This window comes from Pseudorasbora parva, chromosome 3, assembly GCF_024679245.1.
Source record: "Pseudorasbora parva isolate DD20220531a chromosome 3, ASM2467924v1, whole genome shotgun sequence".
NCBI classification, from domain to species: Eukaryota; Metazoa; Chordata; class Actinopteri; order Cypriniformes; family Gobionidae; genus Pseudorasbora; species Pseudorasbora parva.
The window spans coordinates 57,580,066-57,597,457 of NC_090174.1; the positions used below are offsets into that span (position 1 = coordinate 57,580,066).

Consider the following 17,392-nt stretch of genomic DNA (forward strand, 5'->3'; position numbering starts at 1 on the left):
TAAGTTCAAAAGGTAATGGTTTCTGTGTAATGAAATTGTCAGGCCATTGAATATTTTACTACATTCCTCTTTTATTTAGGCTATTTCAAATTATGAACACACCCACATGCACACACACACACACAGTCGCTTTGCTGGTAATGACAAATGACTAGGCTGTCCCCTGTGAACACATTAAGGTGAGACTTTAAACGGCTTTTAATGACACTGTTGGCCTGATCGTGTGTGTGTGCGCGTGTGTTTAAGTGTTTGCATGTGAAAGAAGGAGAGAGCTACACAATGACCTTTAAAAACATTTGACTTTAATGTTAAAACTGTCGGACGGACGGACGGACGGACGGACGGACGGACGGACGGACGGACGGACGGACGGACTGACAGATAGATAGATAGATAGATAGATAGATAGATAGATAGATAGATAGATAGATAGATAGATAGATAGATAGATAGATAGATAGATAGATAGATAGATAGATAGATAGATTTTTTTAGAAGATAAATGTTTTGTGTAAAGTGCAGGCATTTCTAAATATAAAGCATGGTTACTAAAAAATAGATGAAAGATCTTTACATAAACCCTCTCTGTGATTGATTCCCATCTGTGGATTATTTAAGCGCTGCTCAAGTGCCTCAGGATTACCATCAGCTTTTTAATTCCAGAAGCCGAGAGGAGAGGAGGAAGATTCCGGAAATCTGTGATGTGTAATTAGTCCCCATTGTGCCGAGCTGCTAAATCAGGCTAGCATTGTTATCCCACGTGAGACTCGGTCACCGTATGTGACACCGTATACATGCGTGCATATAGTCTTCCTGTCACCTTAAACACAGAGAGGACTCACTTTTATTTTATCAGAACCCTGTCGTTTATGTGAAATCATGTACATTGCTGTAGTAAACTGCGAAACGAAGAGGTGAAGTGGGTAATTCTTTCAATGCTAATACACTTTCTCCCACCTTAATGTGCAGAGACAACTATAGCTAATCCATTTGTTGGTTAACTTCCTGAAGAGGGCTCTAATACCTGATGGAACATTCCATATTGCAAACTTCCAAAATATGCCTTCTGTCACACATTCACAATATATAAACACACACGAATGACAGTGTTTTTAATTAAGCAGAATGATAGTATAGTCCTATTAGCTGTGACTCACTCTTACATAACTGCCAGACACTCAGAAGAGTCATTTATCAAGGACGCCACGAACACGAGCTGCTTCTGTCGTAACCGCAGCGCTGTTTGATTCAAAAATACTCTACAATTTTACAGCCTTGTGCTATAAACAATCCACCAATAACTCTCATCAGTAGGCCTTCTTCCGTAATGACATGCTCATAGCTTTAAAAACCCCTGGTTATTGTTGTTTTGTGTGTTTCAGAAGACACTCGTACCGAACGGGACAGGATATTGAGAACTGTGGCACCTGCAGAGACTGCGCCTGCATCATATACAGGTAAGACAGCCTTATTTTCTATGTGTTTATGCGTAGAAATACATGTTTTCTGAGTTTTTGCACAAATACACTCACATGGACATATGCCTGGGTGAAAGTCATATGGAAAGTTTTTTAAATGCATTTTAGGTGAGTTTGTGTGAAGCCATTTACTGGGCAAATGTTCACCTGTCCTAGCCAAACTATTAGGTTTTAATATCCTGGTGAATAATACATTAAAGGTCCCGTTCTTTGAGATTCCATCTTTCAAACTTTAGTTAGTGTGAAATGTTGCTGCTAGAGCATAAATAATACCTGTAAAATTATAAAGCTCAAAGTTCAATGCCAAGCGAGATATTTTATTTAACAGAAGTTCCCTTTCAAAGCCTACAGCGAACGGCCGGTTTGGACTACAGCAGGAAGTGCAGGGATGTAATGACGTCACTAGAACCGTTTGTTGACTAATCCTCCGTCTATAAGAACACGCAAAATAGGCGGCGTGGTCTCGTTGCTCTCCCACGTGGAGAAGAGCGCGCATTCAGCGCTTGCATCTCCCCGTATGGTAAGAGGCGGGACCTTTCCAGGGAAAAGTGCGCTAAGCTGCTGTCCAATCACAACACGGGAAGCACTGGCCCAATCAGAACTCATTACGTATTTCTGAAGGAGGGACTTCATAGAACAAGGAAATCATCAGGCCGTTTTTAGGACAGAGGAAACAGCGCTGTACAGATAAGTCAATTGTGTGGAAAAATACTGTGTTTTTTTACACGCGAAACATGAACTCATGTTATATTGCACACTGTAAACATTATCAAAGCTTCGAAAACACGCGAAGAACGGGACCTTTAAATAACAAATAGTTTTTTTTTGTCTAAATAAACTAGTCTCAACCTCTAGCTCTAACAAGACCAATCACAGACTGATGCATAAGATACATCATTTGTTCTCAAAAGCACAAGCTGGTACTCAACTGGCCATATACACTCACTGGCTACTTTACCTCCTTTTGCCATGGCAGAGATTCAACAAGGTGCTGGAAACATTCCCCGGAGATTATACATACAGCTCTGGAAAAAATTAAGAGACCACCTAACATTGATTTCTATTTGGTAGCTGTTGTTCCAGATTATTTCCACTTTGTTATAATACCACTAACAGTTGAGCGTGGAATATTTAGTAGTGAAATTGCGGATTAACAGGTGGCAACCTATCACGGTACCACACATTTGAATTCACTGAGAGCGACCCATTCTTTCACAAATTCAATGATTTGGTGCTGCCAAGGTTAACGCATTGACACACATTTTTTTCCAGTTTAACGAGCTAAAAATATTTAGTTAACGCACTGTTTGTTCTGTCATCCGTTGGCTAGCGTTGTGTGTTTAATCAAAGTCTATGGTGATTTGACACAATTTAAACACTCAGTTTCAGTCAATCTCATGTCAATCTTGAGTACCTATAGAGTAGTATTGCATCCTTCATATCTCCGAAAAGTCTTTAGTTGTATCATATTTATAAAAGAAATATAGGCTGTACCGAGTCTTTCCGGAAAAAACCGAGCGCCTGGAGGCGTATCGTGTGGGCGGAGCTAAAGAATGACAAGCGCGCAAAGCGGTGACGTCCTCAAGCATGGAGAAACCCATCTATCTCAGCTAATACAGATAATGATCCACAATCAAATCTGAGGGAGAAATAAATTGAACAGGAGAAACGGCAACATCAGGACGTCCGTCTCTGTGGTATGTAAGTTACTGTATTTAGTGGCCTCTCCACATTTCTGTGTCTTTACCCGCAGTGTATGAGGACATGATTCGGTTTATGGACTATTGTATGCGACTAGACCTTAGAAGTAGCAAGCAAAACGGTTTTGCACGTCAGAATACTGTAACGTTATACAGAACAACAATGGAGTAACCGTTAGCGCATGTGAATGACGAAGCACGCGATCGTGTCGTTTACTGATGTTTACTCACACGACGAGCCAACAGCAGAGACATTTGAAGCAGTTTAACTCACCGGCTGCTTCCAAAGCAGGACCGAACCTTTATCGCTGGGACTGCTCCGTCAAAAACACACTTCTTTGGTATGATTTGGTAAAGTCCTGACAGCAGTGGCGTGTAAATCCATTTTGAGACGCGACTGAAACGATGTTGTGAAGCTTCCCGTCATTTCTGCGTTCAAATCGGGTCAAATGCAGCGCTGCCTTCCCGGAATGCTGTGCTGAAGCGTTGAAGTCGCGCGACGTCACCCATAGGAATAAAGTGGAGCGCGGCGCCACATAAGTGTTCACGGACGACTGGATCTGCATCTGAGAGACTGTTTACGCCGTGCTTCAGTCACGCGCGCGTGCACCCTACCGGGAGAAGAGCCTGTACGGCCCATACAAGGACCTTCCGCTCTTATTAACGTCAAGTAGACCCATACTCGAAAAAAACTCTCCGAAACTTGTGAGAAACCGGAAGGAGTATTTTTGACACAGAAATACTCCATCAAACGTCCAACATTAATTTTTGAAACTTTGTCTATGTTTAGGATGGGAATCCAAGTCTTTAACAGTGGAAAAAGCTCAGTATGCATGAAACAGCATTTCACCCCCCCTTTAATCTTTCATCTGGTAGGATCAATAGAAATACTAAAATAACCAGTTGAGAACTATGCTTTACACATTTCTGGCAGTCTACCTGTCTCAGTTCACTTGGAAACAATATCATGTTTACAAGTTCCCAGTCTGCTACCATAAGGGCTTCCAAGAAAGAAATCTCTGCATTTGGCAAAGTTTGTAAGGTTGATGCCATCACATCTTTCAAAGATATTCAACAGTTTTTGTTTGAGACCGTAGCAAGTAAACAAGCCAAGTGTCTTTATATTCGGCTGCTTTTTTAGGGTTGTATCTGATTTCAGATTTACCTGCATCAATTCGTCACGTACAAGACAATTTACATATCGGCCAGACAGTCTGTTTCTGTCTTTAAGTGAATGATTTTTGTCCAGAATATGCTGCAATGTGGATCTGACTTTCAAAATCAAAGTAAAGTACTTACTATAAAATATATATTTAAAATATATAAGTAATGTGAACAAATGACACCCTATTCTTATGAAAGAAAAACAAGTAGTTAAAATGCCCCATTATGCTTTTTCAAATATGACCTTCAATGTAGTGTGTCATAAAGTGCTGTTTAAGAAGGTAAAAGGTCTGAAAAGAGTCATCAGTTATTGTAGTCTCCCTTTCTGTTATATACTGGTACCTATGCAACACTGTAACAAATGTGCGTAGTGCCCATCCATGGTCTTCATTGGCTGCCTATTAATAACGTCTACTTTGCCATATCCTCAAACACTGAAGTTGTAGCTGAGGCCTGGAAGAGTTTGGTTCTTTTCTGTGCTGCAATAGCAAATCCATTTCGAATGCACTTCAAAAGGATGAGGAATCAGGCTCGAACTGAAACAATAAAACTGACACCATCACTACTGTTCATATCACTGTACAAGTGTTGAGGAAGATCCAGAGTTGAAATTCAGATATGATAATAGTTGTTTTGTTTCCAGCTTTCACTGTAAGCGGTTAATCACAACATATTGGGCTATCTGACCAATCAGTGTAGAGTAGGCTCTCAGAAAGGAGGGGTTTAGAGAGACTGATGGCCATATTTTAACCATCTGAGCGCATGGTCTGAAGCACATGGCGCAGGTGCACTTAGGGGATGTCCGAATCCACTTTTGATAGTTTAACCGGTCTGCGCACCAGGCAAGTGGTCCAAAAGGGTTGTCCCTAGTCTCTTAAAGGGGGGGGGGTGAAATGCTGTTTCATGCATACTGAGCTTTTTACACTGTTAAAGACTTGGATTCCCATCCTAAACATAGACAAAGTTTCAAAAACTAATGTTGGACGTTTGATGGAGTATTTCTGTGTCAAAAATACTCCTTCCGGTTTCTCACAAGTTTCGGCGAGTTTTTTTCGAGTATGGGTCGACTTGACGTTATTAGATCGGAAGGTCCTTTTATGGGCTGTACGGGCTCTTCTCCCGGTAGGGTGCGCGCGCGCGTGACTAGAGCACGCCGTAAACAGTCTCTCAGATGCAGATCCAGTCGTCCGTGAACACTTATGTGGCGCCGCGCTCCACTTTATTCCTATGGGTGACGTCGAGCGACTTCAACGCTTCAGCACAGCATTCCGGGAAGGCAGCGCTGCATTTGAACCGATTTGAACGCAGAAATGACGGGAAGCTTGACAACATCGTTTCAGTTGCGTCTCAAAATGGATTTACACGCCACTGCTGTCACAGGACTTTACCAAATCATACCAAAGAAGTGTGTTTTTGACGGAGCGGTCCCAGCGATAAAGCTTCGACGGTGAGTTAACTTAAACTGCTTCAAATGTCTCTGCTATTGGCTACCGTCGCATGAGTAAACATCAGTAAACGACACGATCGCGTGCTTCGTCATTCAAATGCGGTTACTCCATTGTTGTTCTCTGTATAACGTTACAGTATTCTGACGTGCAAAACCGTTTTGCTTGCTACTTCTAAGGTCTAGTCGCATACAATAGTCCATAAACCAAATCATGTCCTCATACACTGCGAGTAAACACACAGAAATGTGGAGAGGCCATTAAATACAGTAACTTACATACCACAGAGACGGACGTCCTGCTGTTGCCGTTTCTCCTGTTCAATTTATTTCTCCCTCAGATTTGATTGTGGATCATTATCTGTATTAGCTGAGATAGATGGGTTTCTCCACGCTTGAGGACGTCACCGCTTTGCGCGCTTGTCATTCTTTAGCTCCGCCCACACGATACGCCTCCAGGCGCTCGGTTTTTTCCGGAAAGACTCGGTACAGCCCATATTTCTTTTATAAATATGATAAAACTAAAGACTTTTCGGAGATATGAAGGATGCAATACTACTCTATAGGTACTCAAGATTGACATGAGATTGACTGAAACTGAGTGTTTCACCCCCCCTTTAATGAGTCATAGGTGTGTTTTTGGAGTAACGTACAGAGTCTCATCTCCCATTCCCTTTACGGCGGAATCGCTATTTACATTGCGGAATTTGTGAGGGGAAATTTTCTCCATAGAGGAATTTTTATTTTTTACATCAAAAAAATCTCATAATTTAGAAATAAAAGGCATTTTTTCTATACTGGTATTAGCCCTCTGGCTTGAATGCTTTGTTTCAAGGGGCTTGTCTGCTGTGAGACTTCAGTGAAAACACCCACTGTTGTGATTGGCATTTGACATCTTTGCAACGTTATTTCTCTCACAAAATGCTTTCACCACAGCTACCGGCAAACACGTCATCGGCATGAATACAGTGAGAGCTTCTGTTGAGTTTAACAGCGTCAAACGGCAGTTTGGTCAAGTGTGCTCTGCAGATATATGTGTGATTGACAGATCCGAACATTATAAAGAGTATTCTTTGATCGCTCTCTTTAGTTTAATCGTGTAAATAACAGATTTGTTTCATGCTACTAAGAAAAATGACGTGAAGTTGATGGTTTTAGTCACTGGCTTGATTCACTGATGCATCAAGACGGCCAGCGGCGGGACTGACAGTATTAAACAACGTCTGTGTGAACTTGAATGATTAGCTACACATCAGAACTCACTGATCCCAGATCAGGCATTAATGAACACTGTTACTCACGGTCTGTGGCGGTGCTGTCGAATCCATATGGTAAAGCCTGAGCTGACATCGAGACTGATAAACTGAATCCATTCTCTACTAATTCTCTGGGCAGGCAAAGCAAAGGAAGGGGCAGAAACCTTTCCTAGTATGACGTCATAATTCAAGATCAGCTCGTCTGGGCTCTCATTTTCTCCAAGGCAGAGAAAGACAGCCATAACTCGGTTTACACCGATCAAAATTTCTAGCCACTTGGGGACAATATTCAGGCTAGGGGAACTCATATTCTCATAAAATGAAAATGTCATGCCATGGGACCTTTAATATTTGGCATGTTTGTGTGGTGCTGCGTGTGTAATAAGTGTGTGTGTGTTGTGCATCCACCTATATGTGCATATTACTAATGTTCTCTTTAAATAACCAAAAAAAAAAAGGTCAATGGTGAAATCGCTTTTAGTTCCTCAAAAAAGCAACATGCCAACAATGTGTCTGAACACACCTGGTTTTCAGACCAGCATGTCCATGAGTGAACAGATGGCGCAAGTGCATTTGCGATTTAAACAACGTGGCACAGGACTTCGAAATGGTAACTTGCTTTAGGCTGAAACTAGCCTGGTGTCGCATTGTGTATGATAGGGCCCTGAATTTTCGAATGCACCTTTTTCAGACTCTTCGAGAAATTAGGTGACGTGAAATGTATACTCGGGGTATATTCCGTGAATACATGCAAACTTCTTATAGGAGACTCCAAAACTAAATTAGGAACCCATAAAAGTGGCTCTTTAAAAATAATTGACATCTATGATGACACAACCAAACAGAAATCCTCAGGACTAGCAGGCAGACCTGATCAGCTGGGTGCTTTCTGTCGTGGCTTAAACCTCCAGGCGTATGAATCAGTGTTCAGAGCACTGAGGAAGATCCAGGTGGACATTCAGGATGTTTCTTCTCCCCATGAGCCCACGGTATAATTGCCTGGGCTTATGTAACCTCCCCCACTGCACAAGGTCTACCAAAATCAATAACAACAGCCCACGTCACCACACATTTTCATCTACTAAGGCCCAGAATGAAGGTGTGAATAACACTCCCAGAGGAGACCTGGAGAATCACAAATTCTCGCACGCACACATAAAGGCGTGTGTGGTTAGGAAGGGGCGGAGTCAAAAACATTAAATGTCAATGTGAACCTCAGTTTGCAAACCATTTATCTTCTTTAATATGCTGTTTTTCTTGGTCCAGTAGAACAAATGTAGGGGTAGATCTTGATGTTATCTATTGGGAATTGATTTCATTGTGAAATATGGCTGTTACTTACCAGAATGAAGCTGGTTATAGTTGGAGAAGACTGGTTGAAAATTATGATCTAGCACATTAAGATCCAGATCATGTGTTTTGAACATAAAGTGGATCAATTTTGCTTTCTTGTTGACCTCAAAGATAAAAGCAGTTCGACTTTGGCAAGCTAATACCTGGGCTTATTTAAGGAAGTCTTAATGGCAATTCCCAGTTTCGTTTTATTGAAGTATCAACTTTGTCTATTTTTTTTCCAAAAATTCCTTGGGAGAAATAAAAACACATATGATTCAGTTGTTGAGATGCAGTACAGGCGTACAGAGTTATAAAATGAATATGAATAGCATAGCTCGGTTTATTTGCTAATGGGTGAATTTGATGAGAAATATTTACATATTGAAGAGTTTGGATGGCAGACTTGGTATCTTGGCAAATCTGAGCACAAAAAATCTCTTCTGAAGCTTTAGTGGAGGATGTGGATGTGATGTTTTTTTCTTTTTCTTTTTTTGTGTGGATATACAATACAAGCACAGTATCACAAGCAAATGTCTCGAGTTGCTCTTCATTTAATCTCAGCGTTTAGTGGTTTTCAGCTGGTGAATGATTAAATGTGTAATTATAATAACTATAAATAATTAACACTATTATGGTCTGTTTGTTATGGTCACCACAATGCTAAATGCAAATAATAAAATGCAACTAATTGTGTTATATAATGCATAATTTAATGATTGACATAATTTAATAATTATAATGCAACTTTTATATGAAACAATTTTTTTTAAGTATAATATATACTATTATAATTTCATATTTTTCTATTTTAAATACATTACAGTGTTCATTTATGGACATTTTAGTTCATGTTTGTGTAAATAAGCAGTTTTATTATCGAGTTAGTTCACCACAAATCTGGCTTTAGCAGCTGAGGAGATACATTTGAGATATTAAGATCTCAATTGTCATGTTGTTTTTTCCCTGCGAGCATTGTCTGCTCATGTCCAGTTCATGGATCATCATGTAGACAGCACCAGGTGCACATATGTTGGACTTCTGAGGATGCCTGAACCGGAATCAGTCAGTTAACAGAAAGGAAATTGTTCAGTATGAGCGATGGCAGCCGACCGAGCATTGAGGATGGGGATCTGTGTCTGTTAGCTCAAAAGCACAGAAACAGATGAGCTGAGAGTGAAGCGGAGAGGTAGGGAGTTGCCAGGTCCCTGCTGGGATCCAAGGAAGAAAGACAGTGACAAAAAAGGAACACGTCCAAGTCTGAGTGCGACTCCATCTGTGGGGGGAAATGAAAGCGAACCTGTGCTTCAAGAGCCAGCGACGGAGAGATGCAGGTAGAGGAAGAAAGCGGGAGAGATGGAAGGGATAATTTTAGAGAGATTACTGGCTAGATATTTTCTCCTTGTGTCTACCCAGAGGGTGATCTAAATATTAATGTTGTGTGCGAGTGTTGGGGTTTCCTGCCAGTGTTCAATGTCAGAACGGGCCGCCTTGGCTTACCACAGCAGAAGACTTGGGCACGAGCGGCTCTACGAGTGGGATTCGGGCTTAACACTGTAAAGCCTGCATATGCAATGATTTGTTTTTTTTTTAACAGAACAGTATATTGAACTTTTAGACACAATTTAAAAACAAAACTTTTTCATGGGTGTCATATTTGTTTCATCATGGCCTTTATGGCTCTTTTAATATAATACAGTGTGAGAATATGTAGCCCAGCTCATACTTGAAGAGGATAAAAACAGGTGTTTTATTCAGAGGCCCAAAATGAGCTAAAGTATGCAATTTGCTGCAGATGCTGATATTTATATGGCCAAACAGTAAAATGAAAGTCTGATGCTTGTAATGTACATCAGTGAGATCTTTACTGCAGATAGCAGATACTTGCATAAAATGCATGGAAATATCTGTTTACACTCTAATATCTCCCAATAATATGTCTTATAATAAAGCTCTGGGCAAAACATACACTCACCTAAAGGATTATTAGGAACACCTGTTCAATTTCTCATTAATGCAATTATCTAATCAACCAATCACATGGCAGTTGCTTCAATGCAATTAGGGGTGTGGTCCCGGTCAAGACAATCTCCTGAACTCCAAACTGAATGTCATAATGAGAAAGAAACGTGATTTAAGTAATTTTGAGCGTGGTATGGTTGTTGGTGCCAGACGGGTTGGTCTGAGTATTTCACAATCTGCTCAGTTACTGGGATTTTCACACACAACCATTTCTAGGGTTTACAAAGAATGGTTTGAAAAGGAAAAAAAAAACAGTATGCGGCAGTCCTGTGGGCGAAAATGCCTTGTTGATGCTAGAGGTCAGAGGAGAATGGGCCGACTGATTCAAGCGGATAGAAGAGCAACTTTGACTGAAATAACCACTCGTTACAACCGAGGTATGCAGCAAAGCATTTGTGAAGCCACAACACGCACAACCTTGAGGTGGATGGGCTACAACAGCAGAAGACCCCAACGGGTACCACTCATCTCCCCTACAAATAGGAAAAAGAGGCTACAATTTGCATGAGCTCACCAAAATTGTACAGTTGAAGACTGGGAAAACGTTGCCTGGTCTGATGAGTCTCAATTTCTGTTGAGACATTCAGATGGTAGAGTCAGAATTTGGCGTAAAGCGAATGAGAACATTGATCCATCATACCTTGTTGCCACTGTGCAGGCTGGTGGTGGTGGTGTAATGGTGTGGGGGATGTTTTCTTGGCACACTTTAGGCCTCTTGGTGCCAATTGGGCACCATTTAAATGCCACAGCCTACCTGAGCCTTGTTTCTGACCATGTCCATCCCTTTATGACCCCCATGTACCCATCGTCTGATGGCTACTTCCAGCAGGATAATGCACCATGTCACAAAGCTTGAATCATTTCAAATTGGTTTCTTGAACATGACAATGAGTTGACTGTACTAAAATGGCCCCCACAGTCACCAGATCTCAACCCAATAGAGCATCTTTGGGATGTGGTGGAACGGGAGCTTTGTGCCCTGGATGTGCATCCCACAAATCTCCATCAACTGCAAGATGCTATCCTATCAATATGGGCCAACATTTCTAAAGAATGCTTTCAGTACCTTGTTGAATCAATGCCACGTAGAATTAAGGCAGTTCTGAAGGCGAAAGGGGGTCAAACACAGTGTTAGTATGGTGTTCCTAATAATCCAATAGGTGAGTGTATAATGCAATGAATATAATGATGATTGAAAGAAGAACAATGTAAAACTTCCTCGAAAGTCTGATGGATCATATTTGATACTAACAATTTAACATGATATTTATGGGAAATTATGCATTGGTAATCAAGTAAACCTAAACTGCTTCAGATTGTTCATCTAGAAATATTACTAACAATATATAATTCATTTTTATGTGTATTGTATAAAAATCAGTAAGGATTTCACAGCAGAAGACATTCGAACCATGAGCTGAAGGGGGGCATTTAAATAAAAATTGGTAGCTGTGGTTGCCAGAATAATTTTGTACAAATTACAGTAACTGTAATTTTGTAAAATCAAATAAAATCCTTTGAAGAATTTATTAACCTCAAAACATTTTCTGCATATACATTTGTAATATGTAGTGTGCTTTGTAATATGCTCTCTATTGTATTGTTAGTAAACAGAGTAATGATTATCTTATTGGAACCGGAAGAGGAAAGATAGACGGAAAGAGATGGAAAAAAACAAAGACGAGAGAAAGTAGTAAAGAAAATTAGAGAAAGTAAAAAATATACATACTTTTCTCTTTAAACAATTAAAAACAAGGTTTCTTTTATGAATAAAAGAATTTTAACACCCTTTAAGGATTACTGCATTTGTGAATATTGATGTAAATGTCTTTGTTAATCAAAATTGAAATATATAGTGTGCAAGTATAATGAACAGTAAGAGCTGCGTGTGTAAATCTCACTCCCCTGGCCAAAAGAGACATGCTAGCAGCTGACGCTAGAGGCTGTGGTCTTAAGCGTTCTTGTTAGCATATCCGCCTCCCACGCCGGTGATCCTGGTTCGAATCTTACTTGGAGTGTGCTGAGGACTGGTTAAAATTGGTGCCATTAGAATTGGACCCGGATGGGAGATTAGGTTAGGGGGGTTACTGTAACAGACATAGGCCAGTAAGAGGCATGCTAGCTACTTACGCTAGAGGCTGTGGTCTTTAGCGTCCTTTTTATCACACCCGCTTTCCATGCCACAGACACCGGTTCAAGTCCCAATCGGAGCGGACTGAGTAGGACCGGGTACATTTGGTTCTATGACCAGGATGGGAGAGAGGTTTAGAGGGGTGAGTGTAATGGACGTAGGCCAATAAAAGCTGTGCATTTAAACCTCACTCCTCTGCCCTCAAGAGGCATGCTAGAGACTGACGCTAGGGCAGAGTAAACTCTGTGGCAGTTTGTGGGTGCTTTACAGGGTGCTCACCCTGTGGTCTGTGTGGGTCCTAATGCCCCAGTACAGTGATGGGGACACTATACTGTCAATAAGCACCGTCCTTCGGATGAGACGTTAAACCGAGGTCCCGACTCTCTGTGGGCGTTAAAAATCCCAGGATGTCCTTCGATACAGAGTAGGGGTGTAACCCTGGCATCCTGGCCAAATTTGCCCATTGGCCCCTGTCCATCATGGCCTCCTAATAATCCCCATATCCTGATCGGCTTAACCACTCTGTCTCCTCTCCACCAATTAGCTGGTGTGCGGTGGGCGTTCTGGCGCAAAATGGCTGCCGTCGCATCATCCAGGTGGATGCTGCACATTGGTGGTGGCTGAGGAGATTCTCCCCTTCTATATGTAAAGTTCTTTGGGTGTCCAGAAAAAGCGCTATATAAATGTAATGAATTATTATTATTATTATTAAAAACACATGAATTTTGACCTTCATGCTTTGAGGCTGTAGCAGTTCTTTATAGTTTTAACTCTACCCATAACCCTGATGAAAAAATCTGGCATTTTGCTGGTTTTAACTGGTGTAAGTTGGTTTAGCTGGTCTTCCAGCACAGGCAAGCTGTTGTTAAGTTGGTTGACCAGCTGAAATGTGCCCAAAACCCTTTTAAAACACCAAGTTTAGCCAAGGTGGGAGATCAGATATATCCACCTTAGGCGGGTTTAAGCTGTTGTTCCCAGCAGGGAAAATTATTCCTAACTCATGCAACATTTTTAAGTCCATGTTTCCAGGCAGCGATCACAGGTCAAAAACTTCAGACTATTAATTGACCCTTGAAGCATCCCTGTACCTGGTTACCCTGCACTGGCTTCAATACAGCTGACTCAATAGAGGCTATTACAGAGAGAATGAAAGAAGTGGACGAGCCGAGCTGGTTGTGTGCGTGTGAGGGGAAAAAGAGGAGCTTTCTGTACCAGTGGGAAATTAAATCATAATAATGTCTTTTCATGTTGTATCCTCCAAGAAGCGAAGAAGAAGATAAAGGAAGATGTTTTAGTATTGGGTGAAGGCTTTACACATTGTGCTTTTTGGGTCTCCTGATGCTAGTCACGTTTCAGGTTTTTTGGGAGGTCTGTGAAAAGGTTACATACGAGGATGATGTCACCAAGTAAGGGAATGAAGAGAACTATTAGATATGAACCGTGCACAGGTTTTCAGAGTGTCTCAGTTTGTTCGATTATAAGCCTGCTATAGATGTAATGATAGCAGCTTTACAGCAGTATTGAATCAGATTCTGAAGGCTCTGTGAAATGCATTTCTAGTTCATTCACTTCTAGTAAATGGCCGTTTTGGAGGAAAAAAAAAACGTGTTTTTTTTTACAGAAATTTCTAAGATTGGGAAAAAATAAGGGTAACACTTTATTTTAAGGTTTCAGTTATTTACTATTAACTAGAGGCATATTACTAGTATTTTGGCTGTTTATTAGTACTTATAAAGCACAAATTAATGCCTTATTCTGCATGATCTTATTCTACATCCCTTAATCTTACCCAATAGCTAAACTTAAATGCTACAAAAACTACCTTACCAACTATTAATAAGCAGTAAATTATGAGTTTATTAAGGCTAAAGTCGTAGTTAATATATTGGACCTGTTGATCAGGAGACCAAGTAAATCTGCTGTTGTTTATATAATAAACATATTGAGAATATATCATATTTAGTATTTTACTTGAACAGTTACTTGTAAAACATATCACAAGTACATTGTTTCAGTATTTTGGCTTAAATTTTTATATTATATAAAGTTAACATTTACATTTTATTATTATACAATATTTTACTATACATTAAGTATTATATTAAACACGGTATATACTATTTAATAGTTTACTTGAACAATTACTTGTAAAACATATTTCAGTAAAAATAAAAAAATAAAAATGTATAAATGTTTTACATTAAAGGTGCACTATGCAACTTTTTGTCCACTGGAGGGCGCCTATTCTAAACTGACTTTTATTATGACACAGTCGCCGGGCGCCTGCACTTCCGCTTTTTCCGGTCAGGTAAAAACAGATATTGTTATCATATCAGATATATTTAAGGGGCCAAGGGCTTCGGCCATCCGTCCACTCTCTTCCCTGAACTGAAATGAAGTAGTGGGCTGTACTTTCCACACGATTGACATCAGGTTCAAGTACGCCAGGTTGGCTGGTGGTTATGTTTCCCGCATACCGCCTCCCATGGCTGAGACTGGTATTACGATACCTGTCGGGCCGGGGCTAGTAATGCTACTGCTAATTAAGGTCGATATCTCTGCAGCACTATAACTTGACATTTTTTTAATGACATCATCGCCCTTATTTCTTCTCATTCTTTTGATGCGTGTAGGTCATTTTTTGGGATATTTTTACCTCAATTTTTACACATGGCACCTTTAATGTCTTCATACAATTTTTTTAATCAATATAAATTAATAAAATATTTGTAATCACATTTTCTGCTGTTGTATCAAGATTGCAAAATTGATATTGAAAATGATTGGATGTTACTGTTATTGCTATTTACAGCTGAATTGTGGGAACCATGACAAACCCTAGTGTGAAAATCTCTCTTTTTCTTTCATTGTCAGTGATTTTTTTAAAGCTCCACACAGGCCCATTTCTCCATTTGAGACGCCTTCAACTCCTCCTCACAGACATGCACAGACTTCATTTATTTAATATTTATAGTGCTCTCGCAGCATATTAATAAACAGGTTTAAATGTATGACGGGCTCCTGCATTTCTCCAATAAATGCAATTGTGGAGTCACAGGGGGTGGAGTGACAGACTATACCATTTTGGAGTCAATATGAGCACCCCGGGCCCCTGGAGTCCAAATACAGCAGCCTAATCAGATTCCAGAGGGGACGCAGCAGAGAATAGGACCTGCTCCTGCCTCTCATTGTCCAAAGCCTCAGGGAGAGAGATTTGTATTAGGTAGTGGGTGCTGGGGGAGAGTGTGACAGACTGCCTCATTTCAGCAGAGCTTCGCTTGTGGCCAGACATGACATTCTTTCTCACCCTCATCCACAGCGCTTCACGTGCTGAATCGGAAATGTGTCATTTATCTAGAGTAGCTCCCGAAAGGGTATAGTCACTTAAACGGACACTGAATGATACTGTTTACAGATTGAGGAAGCTGGTACATTCGAAATGCATTCAGAATTATGGGTTATCTGCAAGGGAAGCGCATACTCGCAGGCATATCAACATCCTCTGAAGGCCTTAAAACTTCTCTTCTCTTCTCTTCTCTTCTCTTCTCTTCTCTTCTCTTCTCTTCTCTTCTCTTCTCTTCTCTTCTCTTCTCTTCTCTTCTCTTCTCTTCTCTTCTCTTCTCTTCTCTTCTCTTCTCTTCTCTTCTCTTCTCTTCTCTTCTCTTCTCTTCTCTTCTCTTCTCTTCTCTTCTCTTCTCTTCTCTTCTCTTCTCTTCTCTTCTCTCCTCTCCTCTCCTCTCCTCTCCTCTCCTCTCCTCTCCTCTCCTCTCCTCTCCTCTCCTCTCCTCTCCTCTCCTCTCCTCTCCTCTCCTCTCCTCTCCTCTCCTCTCCTCTCCTCTCCTCTCCTCTCCTCTCCTCTCCTCTCCTCTCCTCTCCTCTCCTCTCCTCTCCTCTCCTCTCCACGAGGGCGGGACAACCGGTCACTCAAATGAGATCCACCAATAGCAAACCACAACCATCCAATACATTTTTTTTATGTGCTCCCAATTGCTTTCACTTTGTTATAATGCCACTAACAGTGGAATATTTAGTAGTGAGGTAATTTCAGAAATGGATTTATTGCACAGGTGGAAACCTATCACAGAACCACGCTTGAGTTCACTGAGTTCAATGAGTTTAAGGGGCGTGGGCCCAATATAGTGTATAACAGGTGCTGGACAAGGAGGAAGAGGATGAGGACGAGGAAGAGCAAGGTGTGGACAGTGTTGTCAAGGCTGGATGTGTCAGACTAAAGGATTTTTCCCTTTGCCCGGCAAGAGACAACATTCCCTGTGATGTGGACAATGTCCTCAGGCCAGAGGCAGCACGAAGACATGATGCTGAAGCAGAATCAACCTCTCGTTGACCTTGATTTTGCAGTTGCACAACTTGCAGTATTTCAGTGTACTGACATGCTTTTCATTTAGAGTTTTATTTGACCTTTTTGAAATTTGCACTTGAACTGCTGTATTTTTACAGTATTCAAGTGCTGAATATACAGACATTCAGTAGCCTACTATTCAATATTCAGTACAATATTTCACAATTTTACTGTTTTTATTGTATTTTGATCAAATAATGATCAGCATAAGAGACTTCTTTCAAAACCATTAAAAAAATCTCACCAGCTCCAAACTTTTGAACCGTAGCACGTTTATAATGTGTCGGTGGAGAATCAGCATCAGCATTGGTGTGCTTGTGTGATTTCTGCCCTATGGTCCATTTCCAAAATTCTTGTAATGATGAAAAAGTCTAGCGTTCCCTGATTTCTCCCTCAGCCTTTCTCTCTAACCGCTTCTCCATGTATGACTCAGTGGTCCGCATGTGATGTTTGTTGCCTCGGGGCAAAGTTTCGCTCATGCCACGGCTGAGAGGAAGAGGAAGCC

General features: G+C 40.8%; 2 protein-coding genes across 9 annotated transcripts in view; one reads left to right on the top strand and one right to left on the bottom strand.

Moving 5' to 3' along the window:
• Positions 1-17,392, bottom strand: part of crybb3 (crystallin, beta B3) — a 783,391-nt gene that overhangs the window by 224,266 nt on the left and 541,733 nt on the right. The gene's annotated exons all lie outside the window — the stretch shown is intronic.
• The window catches only part of LOC137071536 (proteoglycan 4), a 163,871-nt gene that overhangs the window by 71,632 nt on the left and 74,847 nt on the right, over positions 1-17,392 (top strand). For 5 of the 7 annotated variants that reach the window (XR_010904442.1, XM_067439636.1, XM_067439637.1 and 2 more), the window contains one exon: positions 1,383-1,457. Coding sequence is in view for 5 of the 7 variants with exons in the window: in XM_067439636.1 (XP_067295737.1) it covers positions 1,383-1,457 (75 nt within the window). In the remaining 2 variants the exon portion in view is untranslated. Of the gene's footprint in view, positions 1-1,382; positions 1,458-17,392 lie in introns of those variants that run through there. The other 2 variants (XR_010904443.1, XM_067439639.1) reach the window with 1 other exon arrangement.